Genomic DNA, 21,255 nt, shown 5'->3' on the forward strand with positions numbered 1-21,255 from the left:
CTTGCTAGTTGCTGTGTTGGGGGAAGCAATAAATCAAATCTAATATGCCCTAATTGATGTTTTATGTATTTTTTTATCATAATATTACAAGACTTAAATATTAAATTTTACTTAAAAATTAAATTCTAGATCACCCATATTAACATTAACGAGGTTTGGTTGAAGTTTTATGTCCTTAAGCAAAGAGTCATGGAGGGTGGTAACTTTCATCCGTCAAAAACATACCGCTTAGGTTTCTTATGTTTGGGGAAAAAAATAAAAAATTAATTTGCTGGTCCCCGTAACATTTTCCTGTAAAATTAATGTATCGCCATCTTACCTTTTGGTTGGCAATACAAGATAATTAATTGTTAAGTCATACTTTTAAATTAATTATTGCATAATGGAAAACTGATTTTTTTTTTTAATGTAGACTACATGAATATGGCAGGTTGAAAAAATCAATATGGCAGGATTACTCTTTTTTGACCAAAGTCTTTCGTATTTACCTTTTTTTTAAGAAGAATGGAATAATATATACAACCTGAACTAATCACCCGTGAATTGTGATTAGAAAAAATCGCATTTTTAATTAATAAATGGGGCATAAAGGCCGAAAAAAATAACAAATCGCCATATTCCATAGGAAAACATTAAATGCCATAGAATCTGAAAGAGCTTCAATAGGTTTAGCATATACACCATATTATTGAGAAGATCCACGCATCTATTAGCCCTCTAAAATATGATTAACATTAATGAACATCCTATTTTGTAACATAACGCATGGTGAGAAGAATCACACAATCTGAATTTGTAAGATGAATTTTAATATTTGAATCCAATTCAATAATCTACCTATGAAGCTTCATGTCCCTTAACTTATAAGACGCAAGCTGGCAAGAGAGCCCACAATTCTGCTTTTACAGATGAGCAATTTCCCAAATTACCTATAAAACATGCTATAAGAACATCTTAAGACTCATGGACAAGACCACCCACCACATGCATGCAGTAACATCACTAGGCTTGTAAGCAGGCCTAACTACAATAAGTTTAAGGTAGTTATCCCGTTTGAGGCTTCAAGGCAATGAAAGCTTCATTCCAAGACGATTCTTTAGATGAGGACATAAAGTTATAGGTGATCATATTCCCGTAACGCAAAATGTGATGGGTAACAGTCTCTGGCATCTCTAATTTAGATTTATATTGCAAAATAAAGGAATTTCTATCTTTCAATAACATTCAGACAGTAACACAAAAAAAAATTCTCCAATAAACAGAACCTTGATCCACATTTTCAAAAACCATATTAGAAAAAAATTCTAAGTTCCACGTTAACCAGAAAAAATGCCAAAATATATCAAAATCTTAGTAAATATTTGACATTTAATTTCATCAATTTTTTTTATCAACAAATATTAGTTGTTAATTTTTATTAACCAAAAAATTTAAATCCATGATCTCTCCTCAGTTTTCTTCTCCCTTCACCACTAGATTAACTTTAAATTTCCTACTCATCAAGTTTTTTAGCCTCTACATTTTTACCATTGTTATGACATGAATTTCTCTTTTGAACGCACAATGACCAAACTCACGCTTTGTCTCTAGCTTCTACCTCAACTAGGATTAAATATTTGTAAACATTTAACCAGGCAATATTCTTATCAATGTGAGTAGCATAAGAATATTGCTTGTTTACTTTTTTTTTTTGTTGAAAAAAAAAGATCGCATGTTTACTTTGGAGACATGAATTAGATAAGGACCAATATTATAAGTTACCTAAAAACCCAATGCATTACTTAGAAAGCTATGTCTGTCCTGATCCACATTTTCAAGAAAAAGAAATAAAGTTTGGATTTATTATTATTAACTTTTTGTCCAGATATAGAAGGAATGAAGCATATCCTTAAATTAATCACACCCACATGATGCTCAAAGCCTCTGCCACCAATATTTTAGCATCAACAAAAAAATAAAAGAGATCTTTGGTCCATTTCTACCCATAGATATCGGAATCCAATTACATGTATTCCCCTTAGCCAACATGCAATGTGCAAATCTTTCAATACAAAGCACTTGTTTAGTACACTTTTATCAAGTCTTGTAAGACTTCAAACCACTCTTTTAAAAATCAGATTGATCGTTGAATAATAGGTGAAATACTAATTTCCCTTACATTGGTTTAATTGCAATTCAACTCACAAAAATTAAACATTTTTAATATTAATTATATAATAGGCTGGCATAAAAAAAAGATATAGGTGAAATCTTCAAATAATGATATTAAATTAATATTATTAATATACTATAATGTCATGTAAGTAACAAAAATAATCTAAATAACAAAAATTCATGTGTGTATTTATAAATTATAAATTAGCATTAAGCATTATGTGATCTAAAAAAAATATTTCTAGGTTAAACATATAATTTAATCCCAATACATGCCGCAGATTTTCAATTTGGCCTCTGTACATAAAAATTGAAAATTTATGACACGTAAGAGAAATTATAATTTTAATCATATTTTATTAAATTAAAATTTATTGAAAAACCATGTCCAATTAATTATCTACTTGGACTAAAAAAGAACTAGTTTTCTCCAAATGAATTTATACATGTCTTACAAATTGAAATGAACTAATTACCTGATTTGTTCACCCGTTCGTTCACCAAATGCTTCAAACAAACATCGATACTTATCACTGGTTCCTGGTCAATATCAACGCCTAAAGATCTAGACACGTACGATTTTAGTAATTGATTGACTGAAGTGTAATTCCCTCCGTTATGTCCATTTTTGCTTTAGTTTCTTGGTTCCAATTCCAAAGGTTATTGATTTGGTATTGCACCTTTCAGGTTTGTCTTTCACTCGTCAATCCATGGATTATTTGATATGTAAACCAGAAAAAAAAAAATAATGATGATGATACAGAGTCATAATCACCAGTATAAATGGCACTTTTAGAAAGCCTCGCAGCCGACACAGATGATCGAACAAGAATGAGTAGTGACGATAATTCTACAACCATGATACTTGACACACGTTCTAAAGCTATATATACAACTATTTATTGTTCTTGCAAAATGCCAAATATTCCTGTGTCCAATTAATAGTTACTATCGTAATTGCACTATATAGCGCATCGTCCAGCACATTGAGAGTGAGCTTAGCCAAATGCGTGTTCTTAGAATTTGGGCTTAATCCGAGTTCCATTCCCATTTAAGTGCTGCATGCTGATAGCAGAACGAATTCCAAACTAATAAGCAAGCACACAGGACTTGACTGAGACTAAAATTTAAGCAATCGTGGGAATCAATGGTCTCTGACTTTCCATCTGCTTGCACAGTAGTATTGGTTTTCTCTGTTAATAACCCAACAGCATTTGGCATAGACCCCGGATGACATTAAAACCAAACAACTGATTCAATTTTCAGTTTATGGTTTTCATCAAAAGGAAATTTCCTTCAATTATATCACCAGAGGTTGTAGACTCCTGAGAATAAATCAAGTAGAACAAATCAGCTAAAGATCAGTTAGTACTAACATATATAATCCTTGTCAAACCTGTGACACCCTCACTAATACAGCGGATTATTAAATGACCATTTTATTGATTCCAAGGCATGCGTTTTTTAAGCAGTAGCATTCGTACATAGATTGTAATTAAATGGAGTTAATCTTTTGGTCATTAACTCTAATAACAATCATTATTTCCTAAAAGAGAATTGGTTAAAGTTTATTGGAAATTACAGAATTGTGGGTCTCACATCTTATTTAATGAATTACTTGCAATTTGTTAATTGTTAAATACAATGTGTTACTAGCACTCCTCAATCTAACCTATTCCTACAATTCAACTCTACCTCTCTCTCCTGCCTATTTGGAATTGAAAATGTTTTACAAGGCTTTTATACTTTTATTAGTCAGATTTGATTTATAGACCCCACCATTTGATTTCACATAGCAAGAGTTATAAACAGTCTCCTAAGCAGTCAAACCTGAGAATCATACCAATAAACACTACTAATCAATTGTCCTACTCCTAAGGTAACAGTACCACAATTGAAACCAGTGTTATGACTTAAAACATTACAAATGTTCATTCTTAACATCATGCAGAAACTTAATAAAAATTTTCTCATTCTTACAAGTTATGACTAGAGAAGGATTAAAATAATTCTAATAAATAGAAAGCTGAAATCCCGAATCCACAGGACTCAGTCTTCTAACCATTCTACATCATAGTTAAATCAAATTTCTATAAGCCCTACTTCTATTAGCATTCAATATAGCAGGAAACTCATATTTATGCTGCAATTTCATTCATATCCACATTGAGAAATTGGAACGAGAACTTTCCAAGACTTAGTTAAAATGGAGGACTAATCCAACTGTAATAACCTCAATTTTCAGCCAACTTAACTTTTTCATTGATCTTTAACAAGAACTTTCCCAAGACTTAGTTAAAATGATGGACTAATCTAACTATAATAACTCAATTTTCAGCCACCTTTTTCATTGATCTTTAACAGTCTAGCTAGAGAATTAAAAAAAGATACATTATAAACACCAATTCGTGCATATGAAACAAGACCACTCAAGAACATGTCAACCCTTTTCAACCAAGTTCACAACTTTATTACTATCATGATTTATGGCCAAACCAAGTTCCTTAGCTTAAAAAAAAAACAATAAGATTCATAAATATAGATTCTGCAGTACAAAAAATAATACTTTCTGTCAAACAACAAATTATTTCACCTACTGAGTAATGAATTTTGAAGCTCCAGCTATTCTATAGAGACACTTTAATATCTTTCTATTCATTCTCACACAGCATCATCAGATCTTCAATTAATTTTTTTCACCTTGAAAAACCATGCTTGCAGTGTAGCAAAAAAACATTTTAATGCAGATCTTACTAAATTTCAAGTTTTCAACCAATTAACACAACAAAAAATACAGATAAGATCATATCAAACTTCAGCCTTAGGCCAGAGAATGTACAGTACTTGAAATTTTGGATTGTTTAGTAAACTTCTGCACCCATGAACCATTTACAGTTCTGCAAGAGAATCATAAAGTTTGTACCATAAAATATTATTTCATTGAGCAAGGTGGCCAAGAACAACTAAAAGATGACTTAAAAAATCCACAGTAAACATACATTCTCTAGTATACTACCCCTCAATTAGTATATCTGGATACAAAGACTCCGGTTGACAGATCACTAATGATGAATCATTAATGACAATGGTAATTTCAGTACCTAATAAATAGAACTGGGGATGACCATGCCAAACAATTGAATCTTATGATTATCATTCTGACAGCATCATCTTTGCTTTTCCGCAGCCTGCACAGAGAAATAAGTCAAGAAAACAGGTACGATATCAGTGACAGGTGTCAAAAAATGTTGGGAGGCATAGGAACACAGATTATACAGAGAACAGTTTATTCATCAAAACTAAAGGAAAAACATTCGGAACTGATCTCTGCCAAGTTCTTAAGCTTAGAGAATAACTCATTTTAAGTTGTTACTCTCCTTTGCACTTATCAGGGTCCAATTATGCCTTTCTTAGGTTCAATTGAACTTCATTACAAAAGAATGGCAACAACTAATAAAACTAAATTAGAAAAGTAGAGATATAGGATTTTATCCGTGAGTAGTTCCATCATCCAAACATCATAAGTACTAGTGTTTCAGATTTGGACTGATATAGGCTTCAGGTAATAAAATTGAAGACATGGCGTCCATTTCTGCAGTGGTCACAGATCCGAGGAATTTCGCAATGCAATAGCACTGTAGCGGCTATTTGACAGTATTGAATGAGTCAACAAGATAATTACCTAAAAGAGTTTAAATTTGATGCATTGTTAGTGTGAAAGAGTTTCAAAAATAAATTTAACTAAATGATGTGGCAACATTAAATGACAGCGTAAAACTGTCTTGCACTGACGGTGCATTAAATTGAACTTAAAAAAACTATTAGAAAATCACAACACAAGATACTTGGATAACCATTTCACTATACAAGTAACAGAAAAGACAAAAAAGTTATGTAACAGGAAGCTGAAATCCAACTGCAGTAAAAAGATACCAAACCATAACTTTTCACATCATAAAACTATGTTGAAGCAATTAACTCAATAAAAGAAACAACGGAGCAACATCTTAAAACAATTAAAACCGTGAAAATGGAACAAGCAAACGACAAACCTTTTGCAGTTTCTTCAGAACAGAATCCTCAAAAGCTTGATACCCAGCACCAACCAGATTACTCATCCTGGTGGTTTCAGCAGATTTTGGAACGCTCGAAGAATCAGCCACAGATGCTGGTTTAAGAGGTACAACCAGCAACGGATTGGCAAGATGACCAATCACACTCCCAGTAGCAGCAACCTGGATAAGGACACAATTACAAATTATATGCCACAGATAATTGAATGAATCAACACAATTGGAATAAGCTCTGTTTTCAATTATTTCTCCTAAAAATTCCATCTCTAAAAAAAACGTTTAAATTGCGGACGCGATTTAGCCACGATTTTTTACAATGTGGGAAACTACAGTACAGACAAATACAGCCCCAATTGTGGATGCAAACACCCTAGAAAACTTGATATTGCTATCCAAATTGTGGCCACGGACGGTTTTCTAAAACCTTATGAAATAAAGATTGAAAGATAGAAACTTACAGCTCCTTCTTTAATGGCCATAACAACGAGAGCAGAACCCTTCTTCTTACTCCCCTTGATGACAACATCTTCCACTTCACCAAACTTGGAGAACAATTCCCTCAACTTATCAGCCGAATAATCCTCACCCACCTTCTCCCACGAAACCTTCAGAACCTTCTCTTGATCCACTCCACTACTACCGCCACTATCCTTCTCCTTCGCCGGCGCCGCCGCCGGTGCCTCCTCCTTCTTCCCGTGCATAGCACGAATCCTCGCGATCTCCTCCTTGAGTTGCCTCGCAATCCTGGCCTCCTCTTCGCGCTCCTTCGCGGCGGGGTCGGGGGCGTTGGCGTCGCGCTCCCGGCGCTCGAGATCGGAGACCATCTTGCGGCGCTTTCCGTCGCGCTGCAAATTGCGGAGCTGGCGCTCTCGCTTGACGCGCAAGAGGTCGTCGAACAACTTGCGGGCCTTGTCGTCCCTGAGGATGTCGTACGAGGTGCGGAGCTGTTGGAAGTTGGCGGCGGCGTTGGGGTCGTCGGGCCTCTTGTCGGGGTGCAATTCGAGAGCTTTCCATCGGTAGGCCTTGTTGATTTCTTTCTCCGTTAGTTTCGCGCCTTCTTCGCCGGACGGTAACCCTAGCACCGCGTAATGATCCATCTCTGCCTCCATTTTGACCACAATCGATGCGTCAAAACCCTAACCCTAACCCTAACCCTATGTTGCTGGTGCTACGACGCCGATTTTTAAATTAAACACCAGCGTGGCAATCGTAGCCGGAATGGGATTTTGGGTTTTGGAACACAGAGAGAGGGAGAGACACGACACCGTTTTCTAAATCAAATGAGTCATATCATCTCTTCTTGGGATCGGGAAAACAATTTTTAAAAACAATTTCAGGAATGCATAGATTTTTATATGTGTTGTTTTTTTGTTAGTTCAAGTTCAGACCGAGTTTGATTTGGATAAATTTGTGCTATATAGTATTTGAGGTTTGATGTTTTGTTATTGGGTTTGAATTGAGAAGCACACGAGTTTGATTTCTGTTGTGTTTCAATTCTTTGCTGCTTTTAACTCTCATAAAATGATTTTTATAGGGTGTGATTCACGTTTTTATTAGACAAAAATTAAATTGATTTTGAAAGAAATTAACTTTTTACTTTCTCCATCATCTATTATTATATTTGTCAATCTTCGTTCCCAATATCCTAAAGGAAGCCTTAGTTTTGTTTTTATCTTGTTATACCGTAACTCTGAGTTTTTATATATTGAATAATATTTTCAAAATCGGATTAATTATTGAACCGAATACGACACGGGTTCTAAGTTTAATGATTCAAGTGATATCGATATTAATTAAATAGTAATTTATTAATTTTATATAATATATTAAATAAGATTTATAAAAAGAATAATATTTATATAAAAAACAAGAGATCATTTTAAATTATCGCCTCATTCAATTTATATGTAACATTTTCAAATGAAATGCCAATATAATTGATAATTTATTTCTCAAAAAGCATTAAGTGCATGTTTGGATTAGTGGTCATAAAATTAAATTGATTTTGAATGAAATTAATTACATAATTGATTGATTATATGGTAATGTGATTTTTGTTTAGGTAACAAATATTATAAAATTGATTTTTTTTAAATGTTGTTTGGATACTTTGAATCAAAATTGATTTTAACTATGTAATTATTAAAATGGATTTTAGTTATTTGTACATGCTTGGTATATTCTTATTTATTATTTATTGTTATATTGACATGTTGCTTATTAATTTAAAATAAATAGGTAGGTTTATAATAAGTTTTTATAATAAAATTAATAATTAAAATATTAGCTTGTGAAATAAAATGCATCTCCTAAATAAAAACTTACAATCTAAATTAACATAACAATAAAAAAATATAAAAATATATCAATAATTCTTACTATAATATAACTTTGTTTGACCACAATAATACTAATTTTGATTTAAGATTTGTATAATTTTATCTAATATGAATCTCAAACACAACCATTTGAGGTGAAGAAATGGTGTTTACAACTTGGGTTTGGTCAAGTTAATTGCACTCTAGTAATTATCACCTTAGTCAAGACTTATGCTTTCATCTTCATAACTGTAAAATCAATATTACTCTCAACATTCCTTCTAATAAATTTATGTATAGTCATCGTTGCACAAACTATTTGCACTTTTGTTTCAAATTTGTACTTAAGCATGCATTACAAGATTGCAAATATGTTCTTCCATGCTCAAAAAGTTCTTTCAATTGTGCACCTTAAATTGGAGTGATAATAATTGAAAAATTCATTATTATTTACAAACCTAGATCTACGTCTAAAATCAGGAAGGTGGTAGCATTCACATCCGTAAGGACCAACAGATCCCATTGGTGTTGGATAGCCAACATCTACCAAATAATATTTACATGTTGAGAAAGATAAAAATCTGTATAAAAAAAATTAAATGAGAATAAAATTCAATTACAGTGATACAAAAAAATAATACCTTGAGGAGGATGTAGAATATTCATGTTAAAAGTCGTGAGAGCATGATCAAAGAATCAAGCATCGTGGGCAGTACCTTCCCATCCAGCTAATACAAAAGTAAAACACATGTTTCAATCACATACAACCATTATATTTTGTGTTGGAATACCCTTTTTTCCAATAAATCTAGCTTGACATTCATAAAAAATAGTCAATATCATGTATCATTTTCTATTTTGGCATGACTGTCACGAAACAAAGGATATAGTGGCCTAATATATTCCATAAACAACTTAAGGAAAGCAGGTAATACCTTATGGAGATGTCTGCTTACAGTTTCTCCAGAGTATCGAAACCTATCTTGAAGGTTCCTATTTCCTTCCGCATGGCCAACCATGTGTTAAAAACATTGCATGTGATTACTTGGCTTTAAACCATGATCAACCAATTTTGAGGAAAGCTTGTAAAAAAGATGTTTTTCCATATGAAACATCTCATAACAACAAATATGATGACTTTGTAATACTTCTTTCCCCCATGCTTGGCATGTTTGTTTACTGGTTCTACATGGCTATTTACATAGATGTTTTATTGCATATTCACCAATAAACATAGCCACATAAGATGCTTGCTCCATAAGTTTATCATCTTCATTGGTATTTGATTCAAATTGTTCAAGCAAGTCAATCATTTTTTACTTGTATAGAAACAATATTACAAAATATATAATATATCAAGATACACATGATAAAACATAAGTTCATTACCAAACATTATGTGGTTTGTTACAAGCCAACTAAGAAACATAACCAAATTTGATAGCAAAACATAACATGAGTTCAATAGAACATGACTCATACCACCACAAGCAAACATCCAAGCACTAGTACATAATAGTAAGGGGGTTTTAATTGCATCCCTAATACACACATCTAGTTAGTAATCTTGAATGGTAAATGGTTTTTAACTGCAATCCTAAGTCAATGCATCCTTTGCCCATCTAAACCTCGCATGACAATAAACATTTCTCTTGATGACTTTAACATCATCAGGTTACAACATTGTGTATGAAGTAGTAAATCCTTTTGTAATTCAGGTAGTGTCTTAAGCTCATTCATCACTTCCCGAATAGATGCATTTGCCCCAACTTCATTGCGTGACTTACATGGTTCGACAATCACACTAACTGCATTTGGTATTCTTAAAGAGGTAATTTCCTTCTTCTTGTTTAACTTTGCAGTGTGATTAATTATCTTTCTTTTTGCCCTACTCATTTGGCTACCAATTCCTTGGCTAACAGTTCTTTGTGAATCATTCAAATGAATTCCCCCAAAAGTATACGTTGCACCAACACATGCATTTTCACTATCACATAGTCTTTCTCTAAATCTAGGCCAATGCCCTTAAGACTTGATGATACCCATCATCCATATCAACCTTAACACCAGCAGGCAATATCCCAAACGAGAGAGCCCATTGGAACTTTCCATTAGCAACTACATCCTTAAAAAGTTTAGTCAACTTGTGAGCAAATGGAAGTCCTTTGATCTTAAATTTTCCATATAAAGGATTTTCCTACACATTCAGAATTTATCATAGGATAAATACACTAAACAAAAAACTTAGACTTACAACAATACACATTTATGTAACACATACCAATTGTTTTTTCTCCCTTTATTCATCACTTTCATCAACAATATTTTTGGCATTATCCCCTCCAAGACTAGTTTCTTTACCAAATAGTTTATATCATCCGCATGATTCTCTTCTAAGGTTATCAAACATGTTCCTAAACTTTGGTTTGCATAATTTTTTCCAGTCAACTCCTTAAACCTGGATGCAATTCCATTCCACCCATTCTTGGTAAAACTTGTACCGAGTGGTTCTCCTTTGGACACTTATTCCTAGCATGCTATGATAAAGCCTTCAAGTGTTTTAAGGTCCCAAGAAGATTTTTATTTCTCAGAACTTATAATTCTACATTAAAGAATTTTCTTGATGCATGTTTAACAAAACTTTAACATGCAGAATTAATAAGAGATAAATGTCAATGCAACAATACTATTTGGTACATTCTTAGTATGATCACCCCTCCAAAACCATAAAGATTGTTAATAACAAGCCAATCATCACACTAACCAAATGAAGCTACTCCATTATTAATTGTTAATAATATGGGTATATTCTTTATTAGTGGAACAAGTATGAAATCCATTCATCAATAAAAAAAGGCAGAATTGATAATATCATTTTCGTGACTTTAAGGTTGCTAGTGAAGCATTCACCGACCACCATAATGCCTGAACTGAATGAAATGCAATGCATCATTTTTCATCTGTTTAGGATTTGAAACTATAATTTGCTAAAAGTATCAATATACAAACCTAGCTTGTTTATTATGAAAAGCGTTAGCGATGTTGGTATTTAATTGTGTTTGTGTCTTTAGTGATTAATTTATTTTAAAAAAATGAAAATGATTGCTATTAATTTATTTGAGGTTAACATGTATGGCCTTCGAGACAATACAATCTCAGAACACTGGAATGCTATTAATTTATATAGTCCACTAAACTTTAGCCAAAATGATTGCATTGTTTCAAGTGCATGAGCGCTAGTATACTAATAAAAAAGTCATATCCAATTCTATATTATCTCTTTCTCCTATAGCACTATACAAAATACCAAATGATATTCTTTATACACTAATAAAAAACCACATCTTTAAAATTCACATCTACATTAAAGAATATATAACAAAAGCCATATCTTTAAATGTCACCGCTTCATGTTTAAAAGCCATTGAATCTTCTTGGAGGCTAAATGCACGGTAGCACTTTTGGTTCATAATAAAAAAAAAACATTTCTATAAAAGTGACGTCTTTTTATACATAAAATCATCACCAAATTTTTTGGTTAAAAACAAAAACGGCCAGCCACACTATCAATGACAACAATAATTCAACATCATAGTATAACAACACAAACTAGTCAACTAAAACAAAAACCAAAGTTGCTAGTGTCATATATATAGTATCGATGATACTATCAGAGATATGGGTCAATGCTTGTGACAACACAAAATAGAAACCATGTATATATTTATCAAAATAAACTTACATTGTAATAGTTTTTAACTTACTTTTTTTTCTCAACCTCAACAACCTCTACACCAAGTTGAACCTAGGTAACAAGTTGAAACCAATGCAATAAAATGACACTCACAGAACCATAAAAATTTAGGAAACACTAGAAAATAACAAAAAATATCAAAGCAAAGAACTACTAAAGAGTCAAGAGAAAATGAGAGTCTTTTGTAGAGACAAATGAACATAAGCAAAGTTAAATAGACTCTAAGACAAATGGTAGTTGGTTACCTATAAATTGCAACATGAACAATCTGTTTTGATTCAAATCATTCGAACAAAAATATTTAACCATTTTTTCTCTCCCAAATGTAACAAAACACGTTGCAACAACTAAGATAGGTTGCAATCCATGCTACAAAAGGAATTATCAACATTAATTGAAACAAATTTTCTTAACACTGTCCAATACGAAAGGAACTAAACTAAAATTTAATGTCCATTAGATGCGCAAGTTTGCAATGGTGGCAAAACACAGACACACAACATCAAATGCCCATCAACATTAATCGGTGGGTGAAAAGTTTAATTTGAATGAATGATAGAGATTCGTTTAGACAAAGGTTAGGTGAAGAGCAAATAAGAGAAATTAGAGACCCAAATATAGAAATCGATTTTACCTTTATGTAGAAGCAATCATGACCCTACTTCGCTTCAAAATCGACGAGGTGAATCACGTACAACGGAGAAGCCAAAAATCCCGATCAACTTACCTTCCCATGTTTGACCATAAAATACGTGCATCCAAGGGCCTTCAATGCATATCCAAACATGCTCTAAGATGGATACATCATAAAGGTTACATAAATTTTAAAAGAAAATCAATTTTTCAATTATAAAACATATCTTCCAACTTCCAAGGTGTGCTTGGTTGAATGCACATCCAAGAAAAAGGCAAAAGCAATGAAGTATAACATATTTCAAGGTGATGCATGACATGACATTTCAATCAATTCTCAAGCAATAAAGTATCCCATTTCAATTTATAATAATGAAAACCAATAAAAGTAACAAACTAACAGGGATTGAGACTCTTAATCTTTGAAGAGAAGCAATAGGTATCTTTGCAAATGACTAGAGAATTCTCAAGTAGTTGGTTGGCAAACACTTAAGTATCTGGACAACGACTTTGTGGTGGAGGCAAGACAAACCAATGAATAAAAGGAAAGATTTTGAGGGCAAAGATAATAATAATGAATAAAAGAAAGAGAGCATCATATTTGTCACATTTTTTTACGTGTTTGAGAGAATTTTTTCCCAATAATACAAAAAAAAAATCAAATAATACAAACTAAAAAATGTTTACACAAATGATATATTTTATTGTATTAGGAAATTGGTTTAATTTCATACCCAAGAACCGATTTCTTAATTCATTTTTTTAAATTCATAATTTTTTGTTTTGATTTTTTTTAATTATTTTTTATTTCCTTTATTAGTTATTCTTTGTATTTTTTTTCTTAACTCTTTTTTTTAAATTGATAATTGTTTTTGTTATTGTTTTGTAATTATTTTTTTATTTCATTTATTAGTTATTCCTTTGTATTTTTTGTCTTTCTAAAAAAGAAAAACTAATTTATTGTTAATAAAATTTGTATTTAATCCACAAATTTAGTAGAACTACAAAAGGATTTAAGTTAACATGAATTAGAATAGAATTACAAGCAATACAATAATTTGTTTTTAATTGATTTTGTTTTTTGTTTTGTAATTTTTTTTATGTCTTTTATTAGTTATTCCTTTGTATTTTTTGTGCCTTTATAAAAAAATTAATTTGTTGTTAATAAAATTTGTACTTACCCCAAAAATTTACTTGAACTAAAAAAGGATTTAAGTTAACATGAATTAGAATAGAATTACAAACAATACAATAATTTGTTTTTAACGTTGTTGGCTTGAGCTTCCAAACGATGAGGACATTTATTTTTTTAGTGACCTAGGTTGCGACACATAAAACATCTTTTTGCCTAACTAAGTTCTTTGATATCCATTTTGGTGTGTATATGAGAGGATACTGGACAACCTTTAGAATTTTTTAACATTGTTTGGTCGGGCTAGATTAGTGGTTTGTGACATTGTGGCCAATACGTTTCATTGCACAATTTGTCAAACAATGCTCAGTACACATTTGAGACACTTTCCAATGTGTACACAGGATCTATGTAAGTCCTATGCTCATGGTGAGTATGCTTACAAGCAGCAACGACATGCAAGCAAAGTATGTGTATATTTTGGAATTTACTACAATCACAACACTTTTGATCTAGCCTAACCGTAAAATTTCTAGTTGGTTGCACCTTTCTTGTGTTAATTGCCTCTTATACTAAGAACCGTGTATGACATCGATCGAACTCAAGAACATGATGAGAGTTTGTCTTTCTTTGTGCATCTTCCCTAGCCATGTTTAGTAATGCAGTATAAACATGGTCAGATCTAATCATTGCTTCGACTTCTCTCCCACTTTGGTTGAATAGGTTATTACACCTTAGATAAGTCAATTGACCAATGCACTTATTGGAAGATTTCTTGTTTTCTTGAGTGCTGAGTTGATTGACTCAGCTAGATTGGTGGTCATGTGTCCCTATCCTCACCCTCCATCCCATGCAAGAGTCTATTTTTCTTGCAAAATCTAGGTAAGCCCATTAATGACTAATTCACTATTTACTTCTTCCTTCAAATTGTTATACTAGTAGTTGAAAGTAGGCTATGTCCTTGCATATGCTAAGTAGTTAAAAACATATAATTTTAATATTGTGAATAATACATAATTAAGTGATATTTACTATGAAGAGAAAAAGTTTGACATTCACCCATATTGATAATCAGTTTTTTATGTCACTATTTTTGTTCTTTCTTATGTAATTTTATGCAATGTTATGCAGAATACATGCATAGAATTCTCCGATGTCCACCCACTAGCTCATCTTGAGTAAGCCTTTTTTATTGATTCATGTTTGTCTGAAATCAAACAAATACCATTTTGTGGTGTGACATGCCTCTTCAAATTGCTAAAGAAGAATAAGAACCAAGTTTCAATTGTTTCACCCTCGACAACGACGAAGGCTATTGGTAGGATTTTGTTGTTTCCATCTTGTCCAATTGCCACAAGAAGAGTCCCTTTGTACTTTTTGTACAATTAAGTTCCATTAACTTGAACAAAGGACTTGTAATATTGAAACCTAACGAAACATGGTCTAAAAATCCAAAAAAGATGATGGAATTTGACAACACCCTCTACTATTTGACTTTGTTCGGAGGGCATTGACATTGTTTCCTTCTCTTCGACTATACCAGGAAGATATGTCTACATAGCTTACAACAATCTTAGTAAATCGTGGTATGATTATTCCAAGTTGCCATAAATGTTTTCAATGGCCTTTTGCTTTGCCACTGATGCTTTCCTGTAAGTCATAGTGTATCCATCAGTACTTTTGATATGTGCTATCAAGACTAACATTGAAGTTGAGGAATCATTGTCGATCAATGTGTGAATATTTTTACTAATGAGCACGTAAGATAACTTTGTATGATCTTGTGATATGACAGGATTTGAACATGTATGAGGTTCATGGAGCTTTCTAATTTCTTATTTCTTACTTGTAGGGATGTATGTTGCTCTGCACCTTTAAACACATCCATTATCATTACATTTGAAAATTAGCTTTGTCAAATTTCAAAGTTTGGTATTGTAATTAGCTCCTTGATTCACATGATATTCTTACAAAGCATGTTAAACTTCTTCTTTGGTTTCAAAACACATCCTTTCAAAGACGGTTCCCATCTAATGTTAGACTTCTTTACAATCCAACATATGACCGTATTCAGAATATTGAAAATTAAATTCAAGGTCAACATTATGCATGTGTGCTGGCATGTGGCATGGTTATTGATGGAGGTATAGGATCTGCCTCTTCATCACGTTTTTTCATGGGTTGGTTGCATAAAATTTCATCTTTATCATCGCTAAAGTGGCCAAATTCTTGTTAGGTAACCCAAAGTCTACAAATTTACTTGAGTTGATGGGATAGGCTCTGCTTTAAGGGTACTCAAATATGCATGAGGTTGATCCTCAGTAAGACCAAAGGATTGTGAGGCTAACGAAATGGTGAAAATGGTGTGGAAAAAAGTTGTGTAAAAGATGTGGTTGGTTGCCATTCATATACTTGTGGTTAGGTTAAATCTAATGTCGGCTGGTAGAAATCATCATGAGTATATCATGGGGTTGCATCTGATACATGAGCAAAATTGGATTGAGGATATGAATAATAATGGAGTTCATGAGGTATTGTTAACTCGTTGGTAAGTGTACCAAATTTGTGAGTAGTAAAGTACTCGGAAGTCCGAGTGTCGAATCCACATGGACTTTGTTTGTACTTAGATTAATGCAAACCCAAATTAAAAACAATAGATAAAGAATTTAAAATAAATATAAAGAAATATAGTAGATAAGATAAATATTTAAAGATAAAAATAGAAGATAAAAAATAAGATAAGAAGAGTAAAAGATTAAGATAAAGAGATAAAAACAAAAATTCAAGATGTGATAATGTTGGGACCTAGCCTGCCTTGTTTACCTAGGATGTATGATTTTATGATTTTTCTTTATCAATTCAGGTGAATTTATCCTACCCACATCTGTTAGAATACTTGCCCCTGATATCTCACGATAACAAGCCTATTTTACCTATCTATCTCCCAAATGTCTATGCAAAGAGTCAATAGATAAAATGCATGAAGTTCTAATTCTAAATGTTTGCTTTGATGCATGGGTATAATGCAATCACTCTATGTTTAACAATGATTTTATTAAGATACCTCTTCCTTTTAGTTATATTAGAAATTACCCTCTCTCGAGCGACTAATTCCTAAAACAGATGCATGCAAAACCTTCCTTATTTTTCTATTAACGATTACCCTCTCTCGAGCACCTAACCCTTAAAGATGATGCAAGGATGAATAATGCATGAAATTAAAAGGAAGAAAGGATAATAGGAAAGAAAACACTTGTTTGCATTGATAAATATAAAGTGTACAATACATCTTTTGGCTTTTTAGGCCAGTCAGACCCAAACTAAGGATTTAGCCTCTTATAGTCATAAGAGTCTTTTACACTTTAAGGGTTTGAGGTGGATGGAAGAAGGTGATAACAAGGAAAAAGGGTTTCCCCTAAGGAATAGACCCAGTGTGTGGGTTGTGAGACTCCCCTTTTCTGTTTGGCTTGACTCTCTTCTTATAATTGTTGGAGTGGACTTGGGCCTGATGCTGAAAATCTTCTTATTCATATTTTTGATATCTTCTTGATTTTTTTCTCTTTTAATCCATCCTTTTCATATATACAAGTCAAAAATAATAAAAATATCAATTCTTATCATTTAAGCCAAAAATAACTGCTAAATAAATATTTTAAAGATATTTTCAATATATTTTTATTATAAAAAATAACTCATATTTACTAGTTATCAGGTATTGGCTGAGAAATCAGGGTAGGGAGCGTATTTAGTTCAGTATTTATATACAATTCAATAGATGAAAGAACCTTATGTTAGAAAATAACATCAACCATACCTTTAACGTCGTTGTCATCAGCAATTTTGATTGTCATAAACTTGAGCATTTTGCGTCCAACTAGTTAGGGGTATCAAAAAGAGATATCACCGACTCAGTCATGTGGTTGAAGTTCAATCTTTTTGGTGGATTCTACTTCTTAAGGATTTAAATGTGATGTCTCGTTTTGACGTAAACACTATTGGATTGGGGCATTCAAATGTATCTCATTCATCTAATTTCATTATTTGACCATTTTAGTGCATTAACCAATGGGTAGATGAGGAAGACATGTTGTGTATTGTGTTTGCAAAGTTGAAAGTAATTAATTGAGAAAGAAAGTATTGTGTCAATATGTAAATGAAAGTGAATGCGCGTTATATATTTAGGAAAAATCTTAGACTTGATGTTAACCATTTATTTTTAAGATACAATCTGCATCGTTTGTTAGATTTTGAATTAAAGCAAAGGATTCCCTAACACTCTGATGCAAAGCATAGAATTTCCTGACACCTTGATGTAAAGCATTAGATTCCCTAACACCCTGACACAAAGAAAAGGATTCCTTGATGCACTCTCACAAAACATTTTTTAAATATCACAACTATTTTTATTACAAAACTAAGAAATTAACAACAACGAAATAACAAACTTGACATAACTCTCTGCAAACACATAGTAATACAAAATGAACAACACACATGAAGACTACAAATCATGAAATAATAAACATAACAATCAACTTATTTAGGAGGTTTTTTCTTCAAAAATCGATTCAAGGTTCATTGCTTCATCAAGGTATTCATCTGAACCCTCCAAATTCCAAAAGCTTGCAAAAATTAGTGGTGGTTGTGCATATGTCTGTATGGGTGTATCCTCAATGGTAACATATAACTCAATGCATGTAAGGTCATGGAGTTCCCAAATAAAGAAAACATAGTGATTATATCATCATTATCTTGCAACTTGCATGCCCTATAATAAAAACAATCACTAACAAATGATATTGGGTATCGATAATGGATGTGCTTGACCACTTTACCATATGGTAGACTAATCTTGTTTTGAATAACTTTTTTCAAGGAATCAAGTGTCATGTTTTTATTAAGTGGAACTATCTTTGGTTCATTGCTTACTAATGTTGACCCATGTTGAGTTGTTGTGATAACACTATTGTAGTACACAATCGCAATGACTGGTAATGAAGTCATGGTTTGGATAACAGTAAGGTTGAGATCAATTATTTTTTATTGAGGTGATGTTTCAAGTTGTGTCAGGGCAGACTATACTTATAATGAGTAATAACTTGTCTCATACACTTTACAAAACTACAGTCAAGATCCCATCGACAAAATGAACACTTATGATAACATCGATTGGATCACACTAATAAAGAACGATTGAGATCAAACTAACAAAATTAAACGGTTACGATCATTTTGACATAAATTGTGTTACTATTCATGAATGATTTTTTATATAAATACAACACATGTAACGACCCGGACCCCATATGCATGCACACACTCAGTTAAATTTTTGTCATATATCCCTCTTTAACATCTTCTTTACGTTAGTAACAAACCCTAAACCATGAAACCTGCAAATGCACATTTTCTTTTGGAAACAACACCTTAATAGATTTGGACAAATATGTAATACGTTAAGTCTTATTTAATGTTAATTATGTTGCCACTTTAAAATATTCATACCATAATGTTAGTGTATATGTTGTTGTTATTTTCATTTCTGCAGGCAACAAATGATGTTATCCAGTCATATGCTCAAAGTATGTCTGCTTCAAATACTAGTATTCAATCTTTGTTGGTTCAAGTTGGGTTTTTTGATGTTGCAAAACTTGGACATTTTAAAATCAATGACGCTTTGTAACTACTTTGATAGAAGGTAGAAACCTGAGTCACACAAGTTTCATCTTCCAATTGGTGAATGTACAATAACTTTGGAAGATGTTGTTCTTCAACTAGGTTTACGAGTTAATGGAAAAGCAATTACTGGCTTAACTTATTTTGATTAGGAACAAATATACGTAGAATATCTCGGCGTCATTCCCTCAAAGGCTGCATTAGTGGGATCAACGCTGAAACTTGAGGGGTTAAAAGAAAATGTTTCATCTCCCAGAAGAACCCAAACAAAAATAATCAGCATCCCATTGTAGAACATACATTTTAGGGTTGATCAAGGGGTCTTGATACCGGACAAGTTAGAAAATAGAGTTCACTTAATGCATTTACTTTTATTAGTAGATCTGAAATAAGTTGAACGGTACAATTGGGGTTTTGCATGCTTAGCACATTTGTAGATAAAAATGTGTAAAGCAATATTTCCATAATCCAAACAATGGACAGATGTACATTGTTGTTGTAGTCTTAGGCATGGTATCGTATGCTATTCATTCAACCAAAGGTTGAGCGTCAACCATTATTACCACTTGTAAATAGGTAAATAAAGATTCCTCACTCGAAATAACTCATTATTGGTAAAGTATTTAACACTAATGTATTACATATTTTACTAGATGGAGTGGTAAAGGGCTATGATTTTCTAGAATCCCACATGGTGATGCTATAGGCTATAGGTTAAGATTGGAAAACATGCATAACGAGGATGTTAAAAATTATATTTTTATGTGATCTATTGAAACACCAATTATAGTGTTTTATAAATTAATAACCCATATTGTTTTTTCAGTTCTATTGGATGCCTTACAAAGAGTATGAGTTAATTTTGCCAAAACATTCAAGGATTCCAAAATATGGAGTGCTTGTGTTGTTTTAATTTGTTTCCCAGTGGTAATATGACATCAAACGACAGGGTTAAACTTCAATTTGGATTTTGGCAAAACATACCAAATCCACCACATAATCTTGACAAATTCCATCAAACTGACATGAGAGGACATTTGCCTAACAGAGCTTGCATGTAATCCACACGTTGTCAACACATCTCGATCAACTCTAGAGATGGCAACTGAACAACGTCCTTTTATCCATCTCAATACACATCTCCCACAAAACCCACCAGTTGTTGCCAATGTGAAAGATGAATGACTAGAACCACCTCTTTAATCATTTGAATTCACTCCACAACAACCTCAACAACATTATGAGTACAATCCACACTTATCCGATGCTAGCAGAGAAGACTTTATAAGAAACCTCGTAGGTACAAATCTTTGAACACCAGAATCAGCTTATGCTTACATACAAAGTATGCTCATTCACTCATTTTCATCCTTTAACCTAGCTGTAGTCGGAAGTTCTTTAACATACGTTGTAAACGATCTTAATTCTCAATTAACAAATCAAACAAATTTTTATCCAAATTATAATGAGTTCGTCCAGGAAGAGCAACCTGTTGCTGGTGATGAACAACTTCAA

General features: G+C 32.5%; 1 protein-coding gene across 2 annotated transcripts; it reads right to left on the reverse strand.

Annotated features, from left to right (window-relative positions):
• Positions 1–2,881: 2,881 nt before the first annotated feature.
• LOC114403358 (dnaJ homolog subfamily C member 17-like) lies at positions 2,882–7,720 on the reverse strand. 2 transcript variants are annotated; one of them, XR_003664641.1, is made up of 4 exons: positions 6,686–7,720; positions 6,207–6,389; positions 5,256–5,342; positions 2,882–3,479 (listed from the first exon to the last, which is right to left on the reverse strand). XR_003664641.1 is itself a non-coding variant. In XM_028366275.1 (3 exons), the coding sequence occupies exons 1-3, from the start codon at positions 7,334–7,336 to the stop codon at positions 5,322–5,324; spliced, it is 855 nt and encodes a 284-aa protein (XP_028222076.1). In that variant the 5' UTR covers positions 7,337–7,720; the 3' UTR covers positions 4,947–5,321. The 2 variants fall into 2 exon arrangements, 1 of the variants encoding a protein (XP_028222076.1); XM_028366275.1 differs by lacking the exon at positions 2,882–3,479 and having other exon boundaries at positions 4,947–5,342.
• Between the last annotated feature and the right edge of the window lie 13,535 nt (positions 7,721–21,255).

Source organism: Glycine soja, chromosome 20 (assembly GCF_004193775.1).
Source record: "Glycine soja cultivar W05 chromosome 20, ASM419377v2, whole genome shotgun sequence".
NCBI lineage: Eukaryota > Viridiplantae > Streptophyta > Magnoliopsida > Fabales > Fabaceae > Glycine > Glycine soja.